At 47.9% G+C, this 19,231-nt stretch overlaps 1 protein-coding gene across 1 annotated transcript in view; it reads right to left on the reverse strand.

Moving 5' to 3' along the window:
• LOC104077249 (protein FAM208B-like) overlaps positions 1-18,713 on the reverse strand; it is a gene marked incomplete at both ends in the record, with an annotated part of 22,155 nt that extends 3,442 nt beyond the window's left edge. Inside the window, 12 exons of the mRNA XM_009578409.1 lie at positions 960-1,130; positions 6,908-6,982; positions 8,254-8,255; positions 11,595-11,723; positions 12,464-12,563; positions 12,668-12,687; positions 12,787-12,911; positions 13,039-13,176; positions 13,825-13,916; positions 15,313-15,385; positions 16,962-17,057; positions 18,568-18,713. Coding sequence (XP_009576704.1) covers positions 960-1,130; positions 6,908-6,982; positions 8,254-8,255; positions 11,595-11,723; positions 12,464-12,563; positions 12,668-12,687; positions 12,787-12,911; positions 13,039-13,176; positions 13,825-13,916; positions 15,313-15,385; positions 16,962-17,057; positions 18,568-18,713 — 1,167 coding nt within the window. The remainder of the gene's footprint in view (positions 1-959; positions 1,131-6,907; positions 6,983-8,253; positions 8,256-11,594; positions 11,724-12,463; positions 12,564-12,667; positions 12,688-12,786; positions 12,912-13,038; positions 13,177-13,824; positions 13,917-15,312; positions 15,386-16,961; positions 17,058-18,567) is intronic.
• Positions 18,714-19,231: the final 518 nt, after the last annotated feature.

The following is a 19,231-nucleotide window of genomic DNA, read 5'->3' on the forward strand; positions in this document are numbered from 1 at the left end:
CTGCCTGTGTGAAAGCACTGGCCAGATCCGCTCCGGGAACCCCCACGTGACAGGGGCAACGAGGGGCAGCGTTTGATACACATGCTAATGAAAAGTGCCACATTTCAGGAACACGTGGCAATAAAAGACCAAGAAGAATGGATAAACTGAGCCGAGGTGGCTAAACCAGTCTCCAAAGCCTCCACCTTTCCCAGGAAGGGGAAAAAGAAAGACCGGAGACAGATCTGAAAAAGGACATCAAAGCACGAGTGTGAGAAAACACGACAAATTAAGAGAAAATGACTCTTCTGTTCCATCATTTATTTTGGCACCGTAATACTAGTTCTCAGTTTAACAGCAGACTCCCAGCCAGCACCTGCAGACGCTATGCTCAGGGGCTGTCCACGCTGCCTCTTAAATCTGCTGCAGTCTGTGAAGGCTGCGACAATTTGACTCTTTTTAAAACAACTGGATTTACAACGTAACGGACTAAAAATCTAGGCAGACGCTGGCTACGAGCAGAGGTTATAACACTCTGTCCACAAGCTGCCTCAACACAGTTTCAGAGCTCAGCAGTTAAAAATCAGGCTTTTTAAACTATCCCAGCAGTTTGCCAAGGATGCAAACTGAGGGCTTAGGAAAGGACTCAGAAGAGACCCCGTGTGGTTTGGACATCCTGTAATGGTGATGTTCACAGTCGCCTTCGTATTTTACACTACAAGTGCACAACTAGGAGCCTGCAGGCTGTGGGGAAACAGTACCCAGATCCCAAGCAAGACCCTCAGCACTAAATGTCATAAGGCCCTTTAGCTGCTGCCGAACGTGCTCTTACTACCATCTGGTCATGACCTGACCGTGATGTTTGATGGCTCAGCTTTTAAAGGAAAGATTTCCACAGGGAACAGCGCTCTTACCACTTTCTACTTGCATTTTGGCTTGAGGATTCGATGGGCTGGTAGCCACACTTTTTAGCAACTTACTTTTCACTGGCTTCACGACAGTCTCAGCAACAGGAACTTTTTTCATGTCTGGGTTCTTCGCTGTCTTTAGTCTCTTTGTTTCCAAGCCAGGATCATCCGGAGCTGAGGTTTCCTTCTGAACAGGTTCAGACTGTGTTTTGTGTACAAATTCTGCAGACAGGACTTCCGCACCTGGGACAAGGAAAAGAGAGGGCATTTCTTTTGGTTTGAGACATATTCAGATTAAAAAGGAGTAATTGCAAAATATCCAGTTAAGTGGAAGGACTGCTCTAGAAGTGATTGGTAGCAGCAGACTTGTCTTCAACGACTTGATTTATGCATCTGATCTTACAAATGGGCTTGTTACTGATGCGAGCGATCAGTAAGCAGTTATTAAAAATCAAGCATCACTTCTTCAGCTCATTAAAAGCATGCTTTCCTGACCTAGAATAGGTGTTCTCCAGGGATAAGTCATTCTAATTCCTACCTGGCACTCTTGCACCCTAAGGGTACTTATTTACCTCTCCAAGAAGCACAGAAGAACCTCTCCCAGATCCATCAGCAGTGTCACCCAGGCCCGACGCAACATGCCCCAGGACAGAGCTCGATGGATTGTGAATCAGAGCTGACTTCAGCCCACAGCAGGCAGACACCGTGCTACCCCCTGTGCTACACAACAACCCATTTCCACAGTCGCTGCCACTACCTGTGATGTATGTAAATGGGGGAGGTTCCTTTAGATGTTTTTGGCCATGTTTCATCACCAAGGCTGAGATTCATCTCAACCCACTTTGAGCGTCTCTACATGTCAGGTGGAGGCTCAGGCTCAAAAGGACAGGCTTAGCCTATCCTCGGCAGTGAGACAGGAGCCTTCAGAGGACAATTTTTGCCATTGAGACACCTCGCATGAGCAGCTCAGGCCAGATACCAGCTTTCAGCAGAGTAAGTTGGGTGTGATCAACCTCACGCTTCTCATTTCCTCAAGGCCACAGCAAGAAGGTTGATGCTCAGGGAGTCACAACCTGACCGGGCAGAATCAGGTTACCTAGGCAGCCTGTAATGACTGTGGCTTTGGCAACTGCTCCTTGCCTGAGCCATCGACAGCCTGTGGACAAGGGATGCAATAACCACGACCTGGCTGATGTCCCTGTGCACAGTCACTTGTGACCAAAGGAAGGCAACAGCATGGACCACTGCACCGGGTTTCAGGCACCTTCACTGAAATCCCCTGTCATAGCCCTGGGCTCCTTCCCAGGCTGAACGAGAGACTGTGGAGACATCACCACAGACCTATTTGGATGCTCTCAGGACATGTCTGCTTGCTCTGGGCACCCAGGAGGACGGCAAGGGGACATGCTTCTAGTGAACCCTCAGTATCCAGGCTGGATACCCCGGAAAGGCAGGAGGAAGTTAGTCCCATTTATATAGCACTTACCTCTTTTCCTTCTGTGCGGAAACTGCAAATGGGCTAATTTAACCATGGGCTCGTTGGAACTGGCCGTGAGCCCTGGCTTTTTAGGAAAAGAGAAAGCGAGGCTGATTTTCTTGTTGGTTGCTTTCCTGTTTCTGCCGCTGTCCCCCACAGGATGCATTTGCATCTTGAGGGGTGACCATTTCTTCCTGGTGCTGGTCACAATGGCTCTGCTGGATTCCCTCCTACTCTGCTGCACCCATAGCTTGCTGGACGAGTTGACGTCTTTTGTGGGTCCTTCATCACTCTGGTCCAGCCCCACTGTGGGCTTTGGGCTTTCACTTTTGACTTTTATTTCTGCTGCCCTGTTGGAAGGAATAGGGTCCGGCGGCACAGCTGAAGAGAAGTCCACTTTACAATCAGTCTCTGAAGCACAGCGAAGAGACTGAACAGCACCAGTCAAACATCCTAAGGCAGCTGACATTTCCAGAGTATAGCTGCTGGGATCGGAGAGATAACATTGCAGCTGGGAGAAGGACTGCTCTGAGCATTTTTTGAAGGGATTAGTACATTCATCCTCGGTTGGTGAGAGGAGAGAAGAAAGGGGAACTTTGCTGGTTTGGCCAGAGGTGGGCTGTGGATTTTGATCAAGCTTTGCATATTCGTGGAAGTGCTGTTTGATATGTACGCTGGTACTGACTGTGTCTCCCCATGAAGAATTGGTGGCTTTTTGTAAGGCATAGCAAAGTCTGGGCAAAACTGAGGCTATTTTTAATGAGATGTCACTATCTTCCCTTTCATCTTTTGGATCGTGTTTTTCAACTGCAAAAGGAAAAGAATTTTACTCATATTAAAAAAGAATTAAATTCCCCAAATCACCTCACTGTTACATGCTAAGAGAACATGAAAGCTATGAAAAAGCCCCAGAAGCGAACCTACAAAAAGCTAGCCCCAGGGGCGATGTCCTGGTTTGATGGATGCTTGTAACTGCTGAAGGTAAAAAAGAATTGCACGTGGGAGTCAAAAGTGGATTAAATTAAGATGAAAGACTGCTGTTCTATCAGCTAGCCCCGTTCTGCAGGAAAATAGAGGGTGAGATCGCGCACATAATGGTCTAAGTCCCTTCATTCCAGCAATTTTCACTAAATCCAACATTTAGGACAGTCAGAGCTCTGAAATACATGGATTTTATTGTTTTTTTTTTTAAACTTGTTTAAATTTAGGGTTGCCCATGCAGGGTGTTTAGATTAGCACCATTTTCATATCACTTGTGTTGTTTATGTCCCTGTTCAGATACAACTTCCAGCAGCTCCATCTCTACCTGCTGTCAGTGTAGGTGGACGCAGTTCACACAAAGACACCACATTAGTGCTCTGGAGCGGGATGAGGAACACAGACTTCCCCAACCAGACCCGGGGACCATATAAATAAAGAACATGAACTCCTGGGTGATTTTCTAAAGCTGGAGGACTGATCCTACTGAAAACAGTTGGTGTTTCTCATTTCAGAGCATCATAAAATTTTAGCTCCCAACAGGGATCAACATGAATGAGTCCCAAAGCTTGAGGGTGCCTGCCCTCGCAGATGTCACCATGGAAGTAGGCTCTGCTTGGCACAGCAGCGTCCTCTCGGTGTCTGGAAATGCCTGGAGAGCCGGTGTGATAGGCAGAGCCTGTCGCTGGAGCTCCTTTTCTGCACAAGCCAGAGTTATCCAGCTTCATCCGCTGCAACCCAGCAGTCTGATGTCAGCGCTTTGCACCCGCAGGCTTGGCCCATCTGCGTGGTATGATCTGACTCCGAGGTTTCTTTTGGCTGCAGGGCCAGGCTGACAGCCCCAGCGCCCTTCCCCGTCACATCTCTTCCCAGCAAGGCAAAGGCATTTCTTTTCCCCTCCCAGATGCGTGATTTTCTTCACCTATTGGCCCTGCTGCTGCCTTGCGCTGGCAATGCTGGTCCTTGTTACCGGCAAGCCCAGGCATCCCCGCAAGCCAGATCCCAGCTGCCTGCCTCCGCTGCTGGCTCAGGAACGCTGCAGCACGTCTGCACACCGGGCTTGTTATGCCTGCCCTACATTCCTCCCGTCGGCTGTCTGGACAGAAAGGGAACAGCTTCAGAGGCCGCTTGTTTTGAAACGGGAAACATTATTCATGCTTCGAGTCTGACCTGAGTGACTTCAAATACGCCCGTCCTTCACCCTCCTTTTCTCTTTGCACCTCCCCTGCACTGCTGCCGTCTTCGGTGACCGTCCATTTTCAACCCCAAACCCCTGCACAGCTTTGCTTATCTTCATAGAAAGGAGAAGCCCTAAAGCAAAAACGGTTTATAATCCCAGTGGGAAGAGGTCTCGGACCCAGGGGATAGTCAGGGCTGGCTGGCGTGATGCCACTTGTGTAGGCAGAGTGGGACAGCACGTGCGAGAGTCCTGCTGGCACCAGAGGGAAAACATCTGGAAGCCATCAACATTCAGATCACAACACGTAACAACACAGAGCGTTTGCTCAACGCTATCCTCTCTCCCTGCCTCTTCGCTTTGCCACCAGCTGCTCTCTGGCTGCCCAGTCTTTGCCTCCTCTTTAGCATCAACACCAGCCACAGACAACGTCTGCTACAGCCCCAAACGTTCCTACAAACTAGCTGCTTCCACCATCTTCGCTCCAGGATGCTCCTTACACCTGGTGCCCTCTCCTGTCTCCACCATCTTCTTCCACAATAACCCTCTTCAAGATAAATACCTCCTTGCCCTGTTCTCTCCTCCAGCATACAGTGCTCGCAGTCAGCCTTTCAGGAATAGATCCCTCTGCTCTGGAGGGTATTTTCTGACCATTGTGGGGCTGGTCAGCAAGATCTCAATATCTGGGTGGCCAGTTCCCACCTCCACTCTGGTCTCCGAGCGTTTTCTCCTTTCACCTCACCCAACTTCAGGCCCTTGCTTCAGGTGTCACAGCAACAATGTACTGATCCCAGGTTTGACCTGGCAGTTTGGATCTTCAAGTCTGGAAAAGCCTCTCTCTTACACCTAGAAAAGAAACTTGAAAAATTGCCATGCTAACACAGCCACCAGCAGCTGTCCTTAAAGTTAGGCTGACTGAATTCAGGCATCAAAGACATTTGCACCCCACAATGCCAAGTTACCATCACATCTTCACCCGACTTACAAGCCCACTTCGTATGCGGATCCTGAAGGAGAAAGTTTATAGTTGGAGGTTAAGCACCAAAAAAGACAAAGCAATCCATGTGCCAGTGGGTCCTGTCGGCTCTTCTGCTGATTTTATCTTCCAGGGCGGGGAGATGGGTATGTCCTGTGCAGCTCTGACGGCAATACCAGCCATCACTCACACAGAGGCGGACCGAAATACCACTGTGTGCTGGCATAAACAGTCTCTTGGCTTGTCCCTGGGATGACTCAACAAAAAGCAAGCCAGAAGTTACGCAGAGCAAAAGGCCCCTGTTTATATGTTGCTTGGGGACCTGCACGGCTGGAAGTATTACTGGTGGAGTGGAGGCAGTGAGAGGTGCATGGATGAAGCTGTCCAGGGGAGGCAGAACAGTAACTTTCTTTATGTCCACAATAAGAAATTGTAGTGTGAATACTTCCACATAGACAGTGCAGTATAAAGCCAACAGATACGGAGAAGATTTGAGGCAAATGCAAGAGGTTGAAGCTCATTCTTATTTCAAGATCTGCAGATTCAAACTGTGCAATCTTTATTTTCTCTTATTTAGTGCCTCTGTGTTTGTTCTGCATGAAAAGAAGCACGGTTTGGAGCTGCAAACAGCCTGGATTCACCTCCCAGGTCCCAGAGCCGTGACTTACCTTGATGGCAGCAAAGCACCGTGGCTCTGCCCAACACCATCTCCCGTCACGCACCCTGACCAGTCGTCACGGCTCCACTACCAGCATTTACAGATCCCACAGCAGAGAAGTCACACAATACAGCTGAGCCTCCAAACCCTCGCTGCTCTTTAGGGAGCAATGCCCCTTCCCCACCTCTCCCCGCCCTGCCCACGCCAGCAGCGATCTTTCACGGAGCTCATTTCACTTGTTATCTCAGCAGAAAACAATTCACTTATTTTTTAGGGCAGGCTGTTTTCCTGCTGCTTTAGCAAATCACATCGGCTCCGTACAGGGTCCAGCGAGTGCCATGTGTCGTTCCGCCCCCCTGAGCATAGCTCCAGTGCACCTTTAGGGATGTAGGCCAGGCTCCGCAGGAGTCAGACTCCCATGTGCACCCATAAGACAGTTCAGGGAGTGGATGCTGCTGAAAACTGACTGAGAGGCAGAAAAGTAATTATTTGTCACTCCCACCAACTTCTTGCAAAGGAGCAAGGATGTGCAGTGAATGGGCAAGGCAGGGAACCTGGTTTAGATCAGCTTAAAATGCAGCACACCTAGAGTTGGGACTTCTCTCTCCTCTTTTAACACCCTTTGTGCTAAAACTGTAGGTGGCTCTGAGCAGAGAAATCAGATCTTTAAGAGGAATGTGTCTGTAAGAACCCCCTGGTGAGGATCCCGCACCCAAAACATGGTGTCTGAAGCCAGCAAAGGGAACCTCCCTACCTCTTGGGCACACCGACCGGGATGAGGTGAACAGAAACAGGGCCAGGAGGCTGACGGGCTCCTTGGGGTCAAACCCTATGAAAGAAAGCAACAGGTTTTATTTAGACTGAGGGTGCCCACCCTCCACCTCTAAGATAGAGCAGGACGTTTAAGCACAGATATTGGTTTCTATGTAGCAATGTCTTACCATCATCCTGTGCCAAGGCAGAGGACGTGAGAAGGATAAGGACTCCTTGATCTTGTAAATATTTGATGATTGCCTATAACAAACACATATAAAGTTAGAGCAACCACTCCCTTTCCTCCTTAGCACACTTTATATCACTCAGCATGACTGTCAACAAGCCCTGATTGCTGTTGAATGTGTGCCAACACCACCAGCTCATTCCCTGCTGAGGACGCTGTTTGGTCCATGCCACTTGGGTCAACTGGGACCTGTAACCAAAAGCGTTCCATTTATGATGTTATTCAGCACTCAAATTCCTCCCATCTGTTCCTTAAAAAATAAATAAGCTTAGCCAAACTAGCTGTAATTGATTAACAAGGTTAGTAATTTTAGTCCCTTCAGTTCAAAAGCTCCTGGGCAACTCAGCCAGGAATTGCTTTCTGCAGCCCAAGGGGAAGGTTTTCCCAGCAGGGAAAGCAAAGCTGGACGCCAGCATCTAACAAAATGCAACCAACTGTTCCAGCCACAAGCCTGACTGAAGTTCAGGCCATGCAGCTGGCTTATTAGCAGCATCAGTATCAATGAACACGTGAAAAAAAATTTGCTGAGTCTAAGAGACTCCTGCATCTCTGTCTCAGAACTGGATGACTGCATGTCTAAAAAGATAGGTGCACTTATCGAGGCTTTTCTTGTGTTTGGGTGTTGCTTGATGCCTCATCGCAGAGCTTGGCTTGGACTGCCTTTCCCTCCGTGGGGACACCCATTTGGATCTCTTTCTTCCATGCAGACACATCTTTGCAGGAAATTTACAGGAACTGAATTAACCCTACGGCTTCTAATGCCCTGTGAAACTTTGCTGATCCCATTCAATATGTTCAGACGTAACAGAGGATTGGACTAATGCCCACAGCCTCATTTCTCCAGGACAACAGAACAACTTTGGAAATGCTGAACAATTTCAGTGTAATATTCACTATTCAGAACAGTAGCTCCTTACTTTGGTTGTCTGAAGCCAGCAGAGCAGAAGGGATAAGAGCCAGCATCTCTGCTGCATAAATCTAGCTCAACGAAATAGCTGTGGTTTCTCATTGACAGGATGATTTTCATCAACCCCACCTAGCCCCAGCCACCCTTTCATTTTCATTTGGGCCCTACGCAGGCGGGTGCCTGGCCCACGCACCACTGAAAGGGAAAGGAGACAGAGGGCGTTTTTCATTTGCACTTTTGGGAGCTGCCTCCAAAGCGGATTCACCCGTGGGCCATTCAACAGCATGCTAAGGGGAGGAAAGAAGCAGACCCAAAATGGGCTGTGACTGTTTCCTCATTGAAATAGGGGAGATATTTTAATCCAGTTTGACAGATATATGAAGGTGGGGAAGCTCTAGGGCAATGATGCTTCTGATGGCTTTCAATACCACACTGCTCACAGCCACCACTCAACTATCTCATCTTCTCTGACTCCTCCAGAGAGCCCAGCTCTGCTGGGCTTGGCAGGATGTATGTTATAACCCTCAGTGGCTGCAGACATGGTGTAATACACCGGAACAAGTGGTTGTCACGGTTCCCAGTAAGAAAGGCACTTGGACTCTGTAAAGTATTGATTAAAATATCTTTTATTGGTGAGAACAGGAGAAGGAAAAAGGGATAGCATAGATAAGCTTATGTCCCTTCAGATGCTGGGAACCTCAAGATGAGCTGCAGCACAGACAGATCTGTGCCCCAACCAGAGGTCCAAGTGATGCTGCACGCTTCAGGATTACCTGCACGTGAAGGGACATTAAGATTGTCTTTGCTATCCCCTTTTTTTCTTCTCATGTTGTTACCAATATAAGATAGTTTAATCAATACTTTAGGGAGTCAGAGTGTTTTTCTTACAGGGATCCCCAGCAAACACTTGCTCCGGTACATTACATGTGGGAAGCTGCACATCGGTGGGCAGCTCGCCAGCAGTGCCGCACAGCAAGAGCGCTTCCAGGCAGTTCATGGGCTGCTGCCAACTTCTAGTGATGGGAGGACATGCCCAGCCAGCTGCGAGTTTGTGGCCATGAATTTACAACCCTGAATCTCCATGAAGCATCAGATGTGAAAAAGCAACCACCAGCAGCAAAGCCAAAGCCAAACCAACCACAAATCCCAGCAGAGACGCAGGTGCTGCGCTCCACAGGGGTGAAGTTCAGCCCTTGGAGTCACAAGGAGATGTGACGATCACACCGGGAACAAAAGGACCCCAGTGTGCTGTAAAAAAGCCTTATCAGATAATACATCGCAAGGGAAATTCCCCATTAAAAACCAGATAAATCTCAACATCTTCAACGTTCCCAGAAGCCCGGGACGTTTCAGCAGCGTAACTGTGAGTATCTAGCTGAGTGGGGGCTATTTTTCAGCCACGAGGGAGAAAGGCAGGCACGTGACAGCTTATGTCTTTTGCTTAGTAATTATCATTCTAACACTGGGGGACTTTGCTTCCGCTTTCTTAATATATAAAATCCCCTTTCAGTCCACCATGCTGTTTGCAATGCAGGGGGAAAATCATTAATAAAGACAATAAAATAATCTCATCTGGCATAAACATAGCTAAAGAAGAGGTTTGCCTCATATAACGCCTTCTGCTCAGCAGGACATGCTCACCCTAGAAATCAGTTCCCAGCTCATAGTGGGTAATCTTCATTTAACAGTTTATACACAGAAAGACTAAACTATGTTTGAGAATAACCAAGCAGGAAAATAATAATTAAAGCAGGGAAATTAATTCCATTTTGCACTAGTTCAGAATCTGTGAATAATGTTACCAAAAGTTTCAAGAGATCATTTAAAAGGTCACTTTCCTCCCAGAATGACAATGTTTTAAAATACTTACCAAGTCCTTTTCCTTTAGATTTTCGACTAACTGATCCATTTTATATTGATCCTTATTTGATATTTCTACTTCATACAGACTGAAGTAAACACCCTGAAAGCAGACTGCAGCAAAAGAGAGAGAATTTGATGTTGAAATAGTGCTTCTTGCATGAACTCTGAACAAACAAGTGCTCTGTACCACGAAGATGGGTGTGCAATTGGTGGAAGCGCTGGGTTTTAAAAAAAACTTATCAAGATTTTCTAAGCTGGTACATGCATTCACATCACAGTGAGTTTCCTCTTCAACCCGTGATTCAAAGGAGATGTTTCCCATCTTATCTCCGCAGCTAACAAAAGCAATTTAACCAATGCTGTGTGCTTCAACAGAGACAGAGAGCCTTTCAGAGGGAAACACCTCATTCTAACAGGCTATACTCTCCCCTGCTATGGAGTATTCTTATTCTGCACTCTGAGCCCCAAGGAGTTTAACAAAGGCAAGATCTTGGTCCCACCTTACCCCCCCGAATTTTACAGCAAAATTCTTCTGTTCACGTATTTCCTCTCTTTCGTCAGCCAACCATAAGACTGTGGTTCCACGGCACCCTGCTGTTGCCTCCCCCACTTGTTCTGCCTCCTTCCCTGCCCCTGGCACTATCCCGTGTCCATCTGCACTGTGAGCTGAATGCTAACCCCCAAAACAGGCTGGCTGTCAGCCGGTCTGATCAGTACCCCGTCCTGGCTCCGCAGAGCTGATACACAGATGGGAGACAACACTGCAGCAGCCCACACCGATTTTGGTGCAAGATGACACAGAAACGCACCTGGACCTTCTGCAAATCACATCCAGAGCTCTCCATGTGCAACCTGCGGTATCCATGTCAGTAACTGCGTGTCTGCTGCAATGCGCAGCCACTCACAGCCACCGGGAGCTCAACGCCTTGGGGCTGAGAGCTGCCAGGCTCCTCAAAACCCAGAAATCAATGAACCTCAAAGTGTAATTAGACACAGGTCCCCTCCTCCTCACCCTGCACTGACCAGGACAGAGAGTGGTTGACTATAGGCAAGTAGGGTCTCTTAGCACCACTAAGGGGACAGTAGAGCCCTTCTCTCCCTTCCCCAAGTCTCTGTTTTTATTTGCTGATTGCTGAGCACTCCCTGCCTCTCCCCAAGCTTTCTGTCATTCACTGTCACTGTCAGTCCCCTTGAAGTGACAAGTAGGTTACCCGTGACCCAAAGCTTCTGCAGGCAGCCATATCTTTTGGCTTTGGCTGGCAGCTACCCCCATCCACCCAGATGCAGGAGACACTGGGTCAGACCCCAAGAGGTGGAGTGTCCTCCACCTCATAGGGAGATCATGTAAGAAGGGGAAAGTTTGTCTCCCTGCATTTGCTCTCAGTTGCACCATGTTTGGCACCTTGCAGGATGGGAGCCCAGGTCTCAAAACAGGGTCTCCCACCCTGTCCCGTCTCAGGAACATCCCGATTCAAGGGCTCCTTTGGGAAGAGGATTATATCACATCAGGAGACCATACGAAGTATGGACAGGAAAACATCCCTCTGCTGCCTTGGCATTTTTCCTTGCTTATCTGCAACCAGCCACCCTTCAAGACAGGACCCAGTGCTACGTGGACCTGAGCTCTGACCTCCCGCGCAACTCCTATGGCACAGCACAAGCAGATGTTACTCAACACGCCAGTGGGTTTTGCACTCACCCTCATTCTCAATGTAATTTCTTTTTCCAAATGCAGCTTCTGGTAGCTTTTTCTTCAAGTCGGACAAACCCATGACATGGTTAATGTCCAGGTTGGGAGGCCTGTGGGGATAAAGCAGCAGACGATGAGATCACAAGCATAAAAGGCTCTCAGGATTAAGCATAGCAAAGAGTCCTGGTTGCCCTGTCACAGTGAAACCGGAGAAAGCAGCTCTGGAGAAGGCTGCAGAAGGTGCAGCTTGCTTAGCACATTGCTGATTTGAGGATCCTGTTTGTAGACACCTCCAAACACTGATACTGGTGGCTGTGTCACTGGCTGCCACTGGCTGTTTCAAATTGCTGCCTGCTGGTTGGCTTCTGACTACTGAAGATTTTAAATATCTCATTTTTTTGAACGCTAGTTACCTCAATACTTTATTTGCCATCGTGCTGATCTCTAAACACAACTGGCTGATTGTACGTGCACCATCAGGATGTCCACTTCTCACAAGGAGAAAAATCCCAAGCAGGAATAATTGATTTGGAGTACACATCTCAAAGTAGTTAACAAAAAGAGGTAACAAAATACTGCCCTTTCCAGCTGCAGTTCAGCACCTGATCTCATGTCCTCATCCAGCTGTTGCTGTGACACTGCACCGCTGGCTGCCCAACACCACTTTCCTGACACTGATGATTGCCCTGGCAGTGCAGGTGGTAAGTTGGTACAGCTGCAAGAAGATGCTGATCAATGAAGGGATGGGGCAGGAGAAACAAAACCGGCTTTTGCTGGTACACAGACACCCGAAGGTGTAATGCTTCACGCTCCACAAATTGCACAGAAAGAAGAGAAAGGGGCAACTTACAGCTGGGCTGGAATCGTGGAGCTGTATGGGGTCCTCAGGGCGATGTTGCACAAAAGCTGGCCCCGGATGGAGAGCTGCCCCCTCCATGGACAGTACAATGCTACAGGTAAAAGGGAGAACAGCTCAGAGAAAGCAGGAGAGGAGAGGAGGGCAAACAGAGAAAGGTACATTTATAAAACAAAACCAACCACCAGATGCTCCTACCTTTGTGGTTAAGCTCAGGTCTAGAGAAAAGGGAGAAAAAGAGGAACATTTAGCAACGAGAAAAGGAAAACAGCCCACAAAAGCGACTGGGTATTTTGGAACAACAAGAAGTTGCTTACAGGCTCTCTATAGCTAAGACAGGCATTTCCTTCGGCTCCCTGTACTGGCAGGCGATGACTATGTATGGGCAGATCTGCCTGGGCCGCTCTGCAGTGCTGCCATCGGACACTTCATACACGTAATACTGGGGTGAGAAGGGAAACACTGATGAAAAAAACACGTCGAGGAACAAGCGAGGCACCCGGGCCAGCGCTGTGCTCCCCCGCGGCCCGCAAGTGAGCTGTCTGCACAGTCCTGTTGCAAACCTATACCTGGCTCTGCTCGAAGGCCTGGCAGTGGCTGGTCTTTGATGGTATGTTATTTCGGCTCACCGCGACGTGGCAGTCATAGCCGGGAGACGGGCAGGTATAGCTGGTTGTGTAATTCTCAGATACCACCTTGACCTTCCCCTGTGCCAGAAAATTTATCAAAAAAACCTGTTTGCATAATTGTTTGCAGAAACTTATTTTAAAAGACCCCTGAATCCTCCTTTTCCCCAAAGACAGTTGGGTTGCTGGCAGCCCCACATTCCCCACTGTGAGGGGGCTGTGTGCATTCACATCCTTCCAAACAGGAGGGCCTGACTTGGCCGAGCTCGGCACAGCAGACAAACCAGCGCTGCTCAGGAGAGCCAACGGGAGCAGAGTGTTTTCCATGCCAGCTACAGAGAGCAGGAGCCCGTGGGGAGGGGAGAAAGGTACCACACACCAGCCCCATGGAGGAAGGGAATGGGGCTGTGATCTCAGACAGGTTACCCCCTCAAACGCCCCAAATGCACAAGTGTCCAGGGAAAAAGGTGACCCTATGGGGAATTTCTGACCTCAGCGGTAGAATTTGGAAGGTCCGCTGCATCCTCCCTGCAGGCCACCAGCCAAGTCCAGTCTGACCTCTTGCTTTCTAGTCTGACACATCCCATAGCCAAAAATCCCGACAAGCTCTCAGAGCTGATTTTACACCCCACCCCACCACAGTTATGGGCGCCAATGTCTTCTTAAAAACTGCTTGCACTGCATAGCAGCTTCTGAAAACCATTCCACACAAAAAGACTTGCATTTTACCTTAATTAGCTTACAAATGACAATATAGCCTGATTTTCCATGATACCAGGGTCTTGGATGAAGACAGTCTGCATACTTGGAAATATAAACCCCTGTGAAAACAAAGCAATGCAAGATAACGTGAATCATCTGTCAAGTAAAGCTGATTGCCAAAAAACCCCTGTAAAGAGGACCCTCCCTGTGGGAATGGGAGTCTTTGCAGAGCCAGTGCTGCAAACCACAGTAGCACTTGCTGCCATAAAAAGGGTGAAACTCTTTCTGACTCGTTTCCTTTTTTTGTCTGCTGGTATGGAACAGCATTATAATTTTCAGCGTCAGCTCTAGGAAAGGAGTTAACTTGGGTTTCCTGGGAGAAATAGCCCAGCTAACATCAGTTTTGCCCATACTACATGAAAACATACCGAGCGAAGGCTCTTCTTACAGGAAGATCTGGTGAAGAGCTTCCAGGTCAGACTGCAAGTGGGGCAGGTACTTTGCTCAATTTGGAGTCACACAAAGGCAATGTGGATGTTTATATGTGAGGAACACACACTGCAAGGGCACGAGGGCAGGCCCATGGCATGGCATAGACCCTCCCAGGGCCCTTCCTTGGCTCTTTATGGCCCTTCACCATCCCAGATGCCAACTTGAACCTCCTACCCTGTGACAAAGCCTACTCTGACATGGCTTATTCCCATCCCTTCTCCACACTCAGGGCATACCATATGTGGTTTTATTGGGGGGGTGTTGGCTCTTCACTCCTGCTTTATATTTGTAGACAAGATGGGTAGAGAAGTACATGGCGGGGGAAACAAGGACTGGGCAGGGGAAGGGCTACAAAGAGACACAAGATAATATTCATCTCAATCCATCAGGACTAAGATATACATCCAGATAAATAACCAGTTCTTGCTTGTTTTTGCATTCACTGCCATTAACTGTTCAATAATTAGGTGTCTTGGCCTGCAAAGACTTGCGGGATGAGCACTGGGAGACATTCTGTTTCTGGCAGAAGGATTTCTTTGAGTAACGCATCCTGCACTGCACGTCTTGAGGCCCCAGACTTCAGGCAAGGAACAAGCACATACTGAAAGGGCTTTGACACGTCACGATCTGCTCTGGTTATTAACAGGACCGTTGGCAAAAGCTCAGCAAATGGACTCTGAAGAGCAAACCGGTGGGGAGAGCTGCCAAAAAGCCACTTTGGTGACAAAGGTTGTTGTTAACAAGGGAGAAAAAGCCTGAAATGGAGAGGTGAAGAGACGATAACATTCTCTGGGGAAGATCCCATCCTCATCTGGTTGAGGGGGCAGAAGGAAAACAACGCTGCTTGCTTGATCCAAACAAATGCAGTTTCCCATGTAAGAAACAAGGGAGTTTCTGTGGATCTTTGCAGTAAATAACAAGGCAGTACCAGGAGTTTGTCTGGGCTTTTGCTTTTGTTTTTCAAGGAGCTGATACCCCCAGAACAGCGAACAGGTCTTTTGGTCCTCCAAATGGAAATCTTACCTTTTGCTGGGTCACCAAGCGTGGAAACAGAACTGCTGTTTACACGGAGGCCTGTCTGACACACCTCTTTTGCCTACAAAAGAAGAGACAGCTTCTTTTACCATCTATTTTCAAAAATAAGGGACACAGCTACTGAAATCTGTAGCACAATAGTTGGCAAAATACTTGCAACACGCAAACACGTGCTGCAAGTCAACTACAGATCGTCAATTACAGTCCCAAAACACCCGCGGTATAAATAAAACTAAAACCAATGTCCACAAGAAAAACCAACAGGAAGAAAATTTGTTGTTTCAGATATTAAATACTTGTATTTATCCAGTGCTGTTACAAAAACCTCCGTGGAAGCAAAAGCTTAGAAAAATCTGGAAAAAATCCAGCATCTCCAGAAACCGTTGCAAGCGCAAGCCTGGACTTTGCACTTTCTTTATCTGCATGGGCAATTTGTGGAAAAATAAATGCAATGGTGCTGGCATGAAGGCAAAAGACATTTGCTACTCTGTGCTCACTCCTCCATAGGCACAATTACTGCCTTGGGAGCATCTCACCGGCTTTGATTTAATCCATGTCTAAAGAAGATTCATCAAAGTGCACAAAGACCAAACATATATTGACCAAAGAGTGACAATAGGAGCAGTTCGAACTCATTAGGGGTGAGAAATAAAAGTAAACCAACCAAAATGTACTCAGTCCCTTTATAAGCAACACAGGGCACTCATCTCACCTAACTTCTGCCTCCTGAAAGATAAGTGTCTAGCTTAGACTAGCCTTCTCTGAACAATGGAGAGAGAGGCACCTCCAGAGAGCAATTTAGACCGAGGATTTTAGACGCCTGCATCAAATGAGATCCAACTGTCCTCTGAACAGCTCCCTCTTTCCTAGGGTCTGTACAATGAGCTCAGTCACGTGGCACAGACTACGCTAAATTTCAAACAGCTAAAATGAAGCGGGACAATTACTGCTCCCAAACTGAGACTGAAAGTGGTTTATTTTGCTGTAGCTCAGTCCAAACTGAACAGAAGTAAACTGCATTCAGGCCACTCTCATCCTGAACAAAATCATCCCTACCGTGATTTAGCATGGCATCATTAAATCATGTTGAAAGTGAATTCCCACTAGATTCCCTGAGCATCCTTGTGTAGACAAACTCTTTTCACAAAATCAAAAGCATCCATGTGAAAAATGGGTAGGAGTAACTTTCCCAACAGCTGTGTCAGGCTCTCTCTCCACCTAGCTGGCAAAAGCAAGGGAACTTGCCCAAAACCACCTGACAAACTCCTGTCTTCTGTCACAAAGGTGTTTTTCTCTTCTAAGCGTATATGAAAGGTTTCACCTGTCTGTACTTGACAATAAATCCACTGGGACAAAGGGAGACTCCTTCTATCTCCCTGCAAAGGGCAAAGGAGGCAGCCAAATCTCAAACAGTAATCAACTGGAGAGATGCAAAATAAGATCCATCACTAAAACCTCCCAGGAGCTGCTTTCAGAACTTGCTCTGGCCTATTTATACAGTAGTAATTGCACTGGTAACCGGGGTATAGAGAGCCAGGACTCTTCAGACAACAGATCTGCTGGGCTTTGGTGGCAGAGCACATGTGCAGGCACACTTGGCATCAAACTTGTTAAGCTGAATAAACATTTCAGGTTACCTTTTCTTCATTATCAAACAGGAGAAATGCAAAGGTCTCCTCCAGCTCCTCCTGGCTGTACCCGGCGGCTTCCTTTGCTTGGGCAAAAGCTCTGAGCTGCAGAAGACGCAACAACACTTTGTTCTAGTCCATTTGCGCCAGAGCCAAGTGACTGAGTGGTACAGGGAACACGTGGCATGAGGACAGCGTGTCCCACGTACCTCCAGTTGTGGTCAGTATGGGATAGCTGGCAGCAGCCAGATGATGCTGGACCAGCTCATCTGCCCACACATCATTCCCTCCCCCAGACACATGTACACCCAGTCTCCCACCACAGGGACCCCGGTCCATGCATCTGCCTGTCTCTGCCTTTGTCCCCAGCAGAACACATTCAATGCCCTCCAAGGGACAGCAGGCACGTCCAGCCCCACAGTACCACGCTGTGCTCATCGCAGGGAAGTCCAGCCTTATTGCACCTTGCCCCTCTGGCCACACATCATCGGCTACCGGTGAGTTTGTTTCACCGAGCAGCTTGTGGGCTGGTGGAGCAGCACATTTAGTAGCCAGCTGTGGTCATCAGAAGACAAATCATCTCAGCCATGGTGAAGATGCCTACAGATGGGGAGACACTTGGAGGCACCTCTCTTTTTCTCTCTCCACTGACCAGGGACGCCTAGACTATTTGACTAGAGGGCAGGTGCTATCATGCGACTACACCTCAGAGGGTTTGGCTACAGCCAAATAACACATTACTCCAATTTCTTTTGTCTGATAATTAAAGCAGAGCATGTTCTCAGTGCACACAGGGAGAACATCATGGGAGCAGACAGAGCTGGGTCTGAGCCCGTGATGTTTTGGGGCTTTAATAAAAGAAGTTGTAGTAGGATGCTATTTTTTCAATAGGGTTAGAAGATAAGAAAACAACAATCTCATCACTGATTTTGCTTATTTTGGCTTTAGAACTCACAGGCAAATCAACAAATGACTTGATACCTGCTTTCCCAGTTTTTTATCCAGCTCCACAGTGACTATCCCAGATTTAGGCAGCCAAAATGTCTAAGCTCTATTTAATTCATGACAATAAGCAGACTGGTCACCTCCAGTCCCCAGAGGAGACAGCCTGTGTTCCATGCCAATGACAGTGGGACTGTAGGGATGAAGGCATTTTAAAAGTGGTTCTGTACATGCCCCAGGGACCTGGAGATGGTGTTAAAACTGGTGCCTGCACAGGCGTGAGGGCAGACAAAAGAAATACCACATGGAAATCTGCCTTGCTGTGAATCAGCAGAAGTGCAATGACATTAAAGCTCTTCCGCTAGGTATCAAACCAGCATTTTAACCTGCCCCAAAGGCCTGCTCCAGGAACTGCTGCTGAATGTTTGGCAACCTTGTCTGAATGGACCTTTTGTTCCTGATCAGATTGGGAAGGAAGAAGTGCAAGAAAAGAAAGAAAAGGCTCCCTTCGGTCAGGAATTGCAAATGCGGCTCTACAAGGCAAGCAGATTAGCCACGTGCTGCAAAGCAAAGACATGCTAATAAACCAGCATTTACAGACATCTGCAGTTCCCAAAGAACTGCCACCCCATCCCAAGCTGCCAGCAACACCTTGCTCCCCCACCGGCCTTACCTCACTTAGAAAAACATCGTTTTCCACCAGAATTGCTTGGCTGTACTGAAAACCGTCCTGAGATGTAGAGTCCAAGTAGGAGTTCTGCAGCACTGAAACTGCTGTCTGCAAAACGGAACTCGACTCTTCCGACTCTGGATGAAAACCTGGAGGAAGAAAGCAAAAAGCAGGTGCAAATATTAACTCTGGGCATCCCCAGATCAGTATGGGGCCTCAGGAGAGGCAGGCAGCAGTTGAGTGTGACTCATGGCACACCGGCCTCATTTAACAAGCCTGGATCTCCAAGGAGCAGATCAGCTCTGTGGCTCCCACTGGGAGCAGTAGCTCCCCTCCAGCCATGCAACCCCCAAGTCTTTGTCTGCAAGTTAAATTGCCCTTCCGCAGGAGGAATATGAGCTCCCTGTTTGCCAGTGAGCTCTTAAAGTTCTTCCTTTGCAACAGAAAAAAAAAAAAAAAGAAATCGTTAGCAACTGCTAGAAGCAAAGCCTGGTGGTAAATTAACTTTACACCGAGCAGGTCAGAGTTTGTGCTAAAAAGTTACTTAGATTAATTGCACGCTCTTTTAGAGTGTGAGAGTTGATTGCTGCACACAAGGAAAATCTTGGTGCATGCTCAGTTTCTTGGGGTTATCTGTTTTACTATAAAGATCTTCAGATCTTGAGTG

This window comes from Fulmarus glacialis, unplaced genomic scaffold, assembly GCF_000690835.1.
Source record: "Fulmarus glacialis isolate BGI_N327 unplaced genomic scaffold, ASM69083v1 scaffold12390, whole genome shotgun sequence".
NCBI lineage: Eukaryota > Metazoa > Chordata > Aves > Procellariiformes > Procellariidae > Fulmarus > Fulmarus glacialis.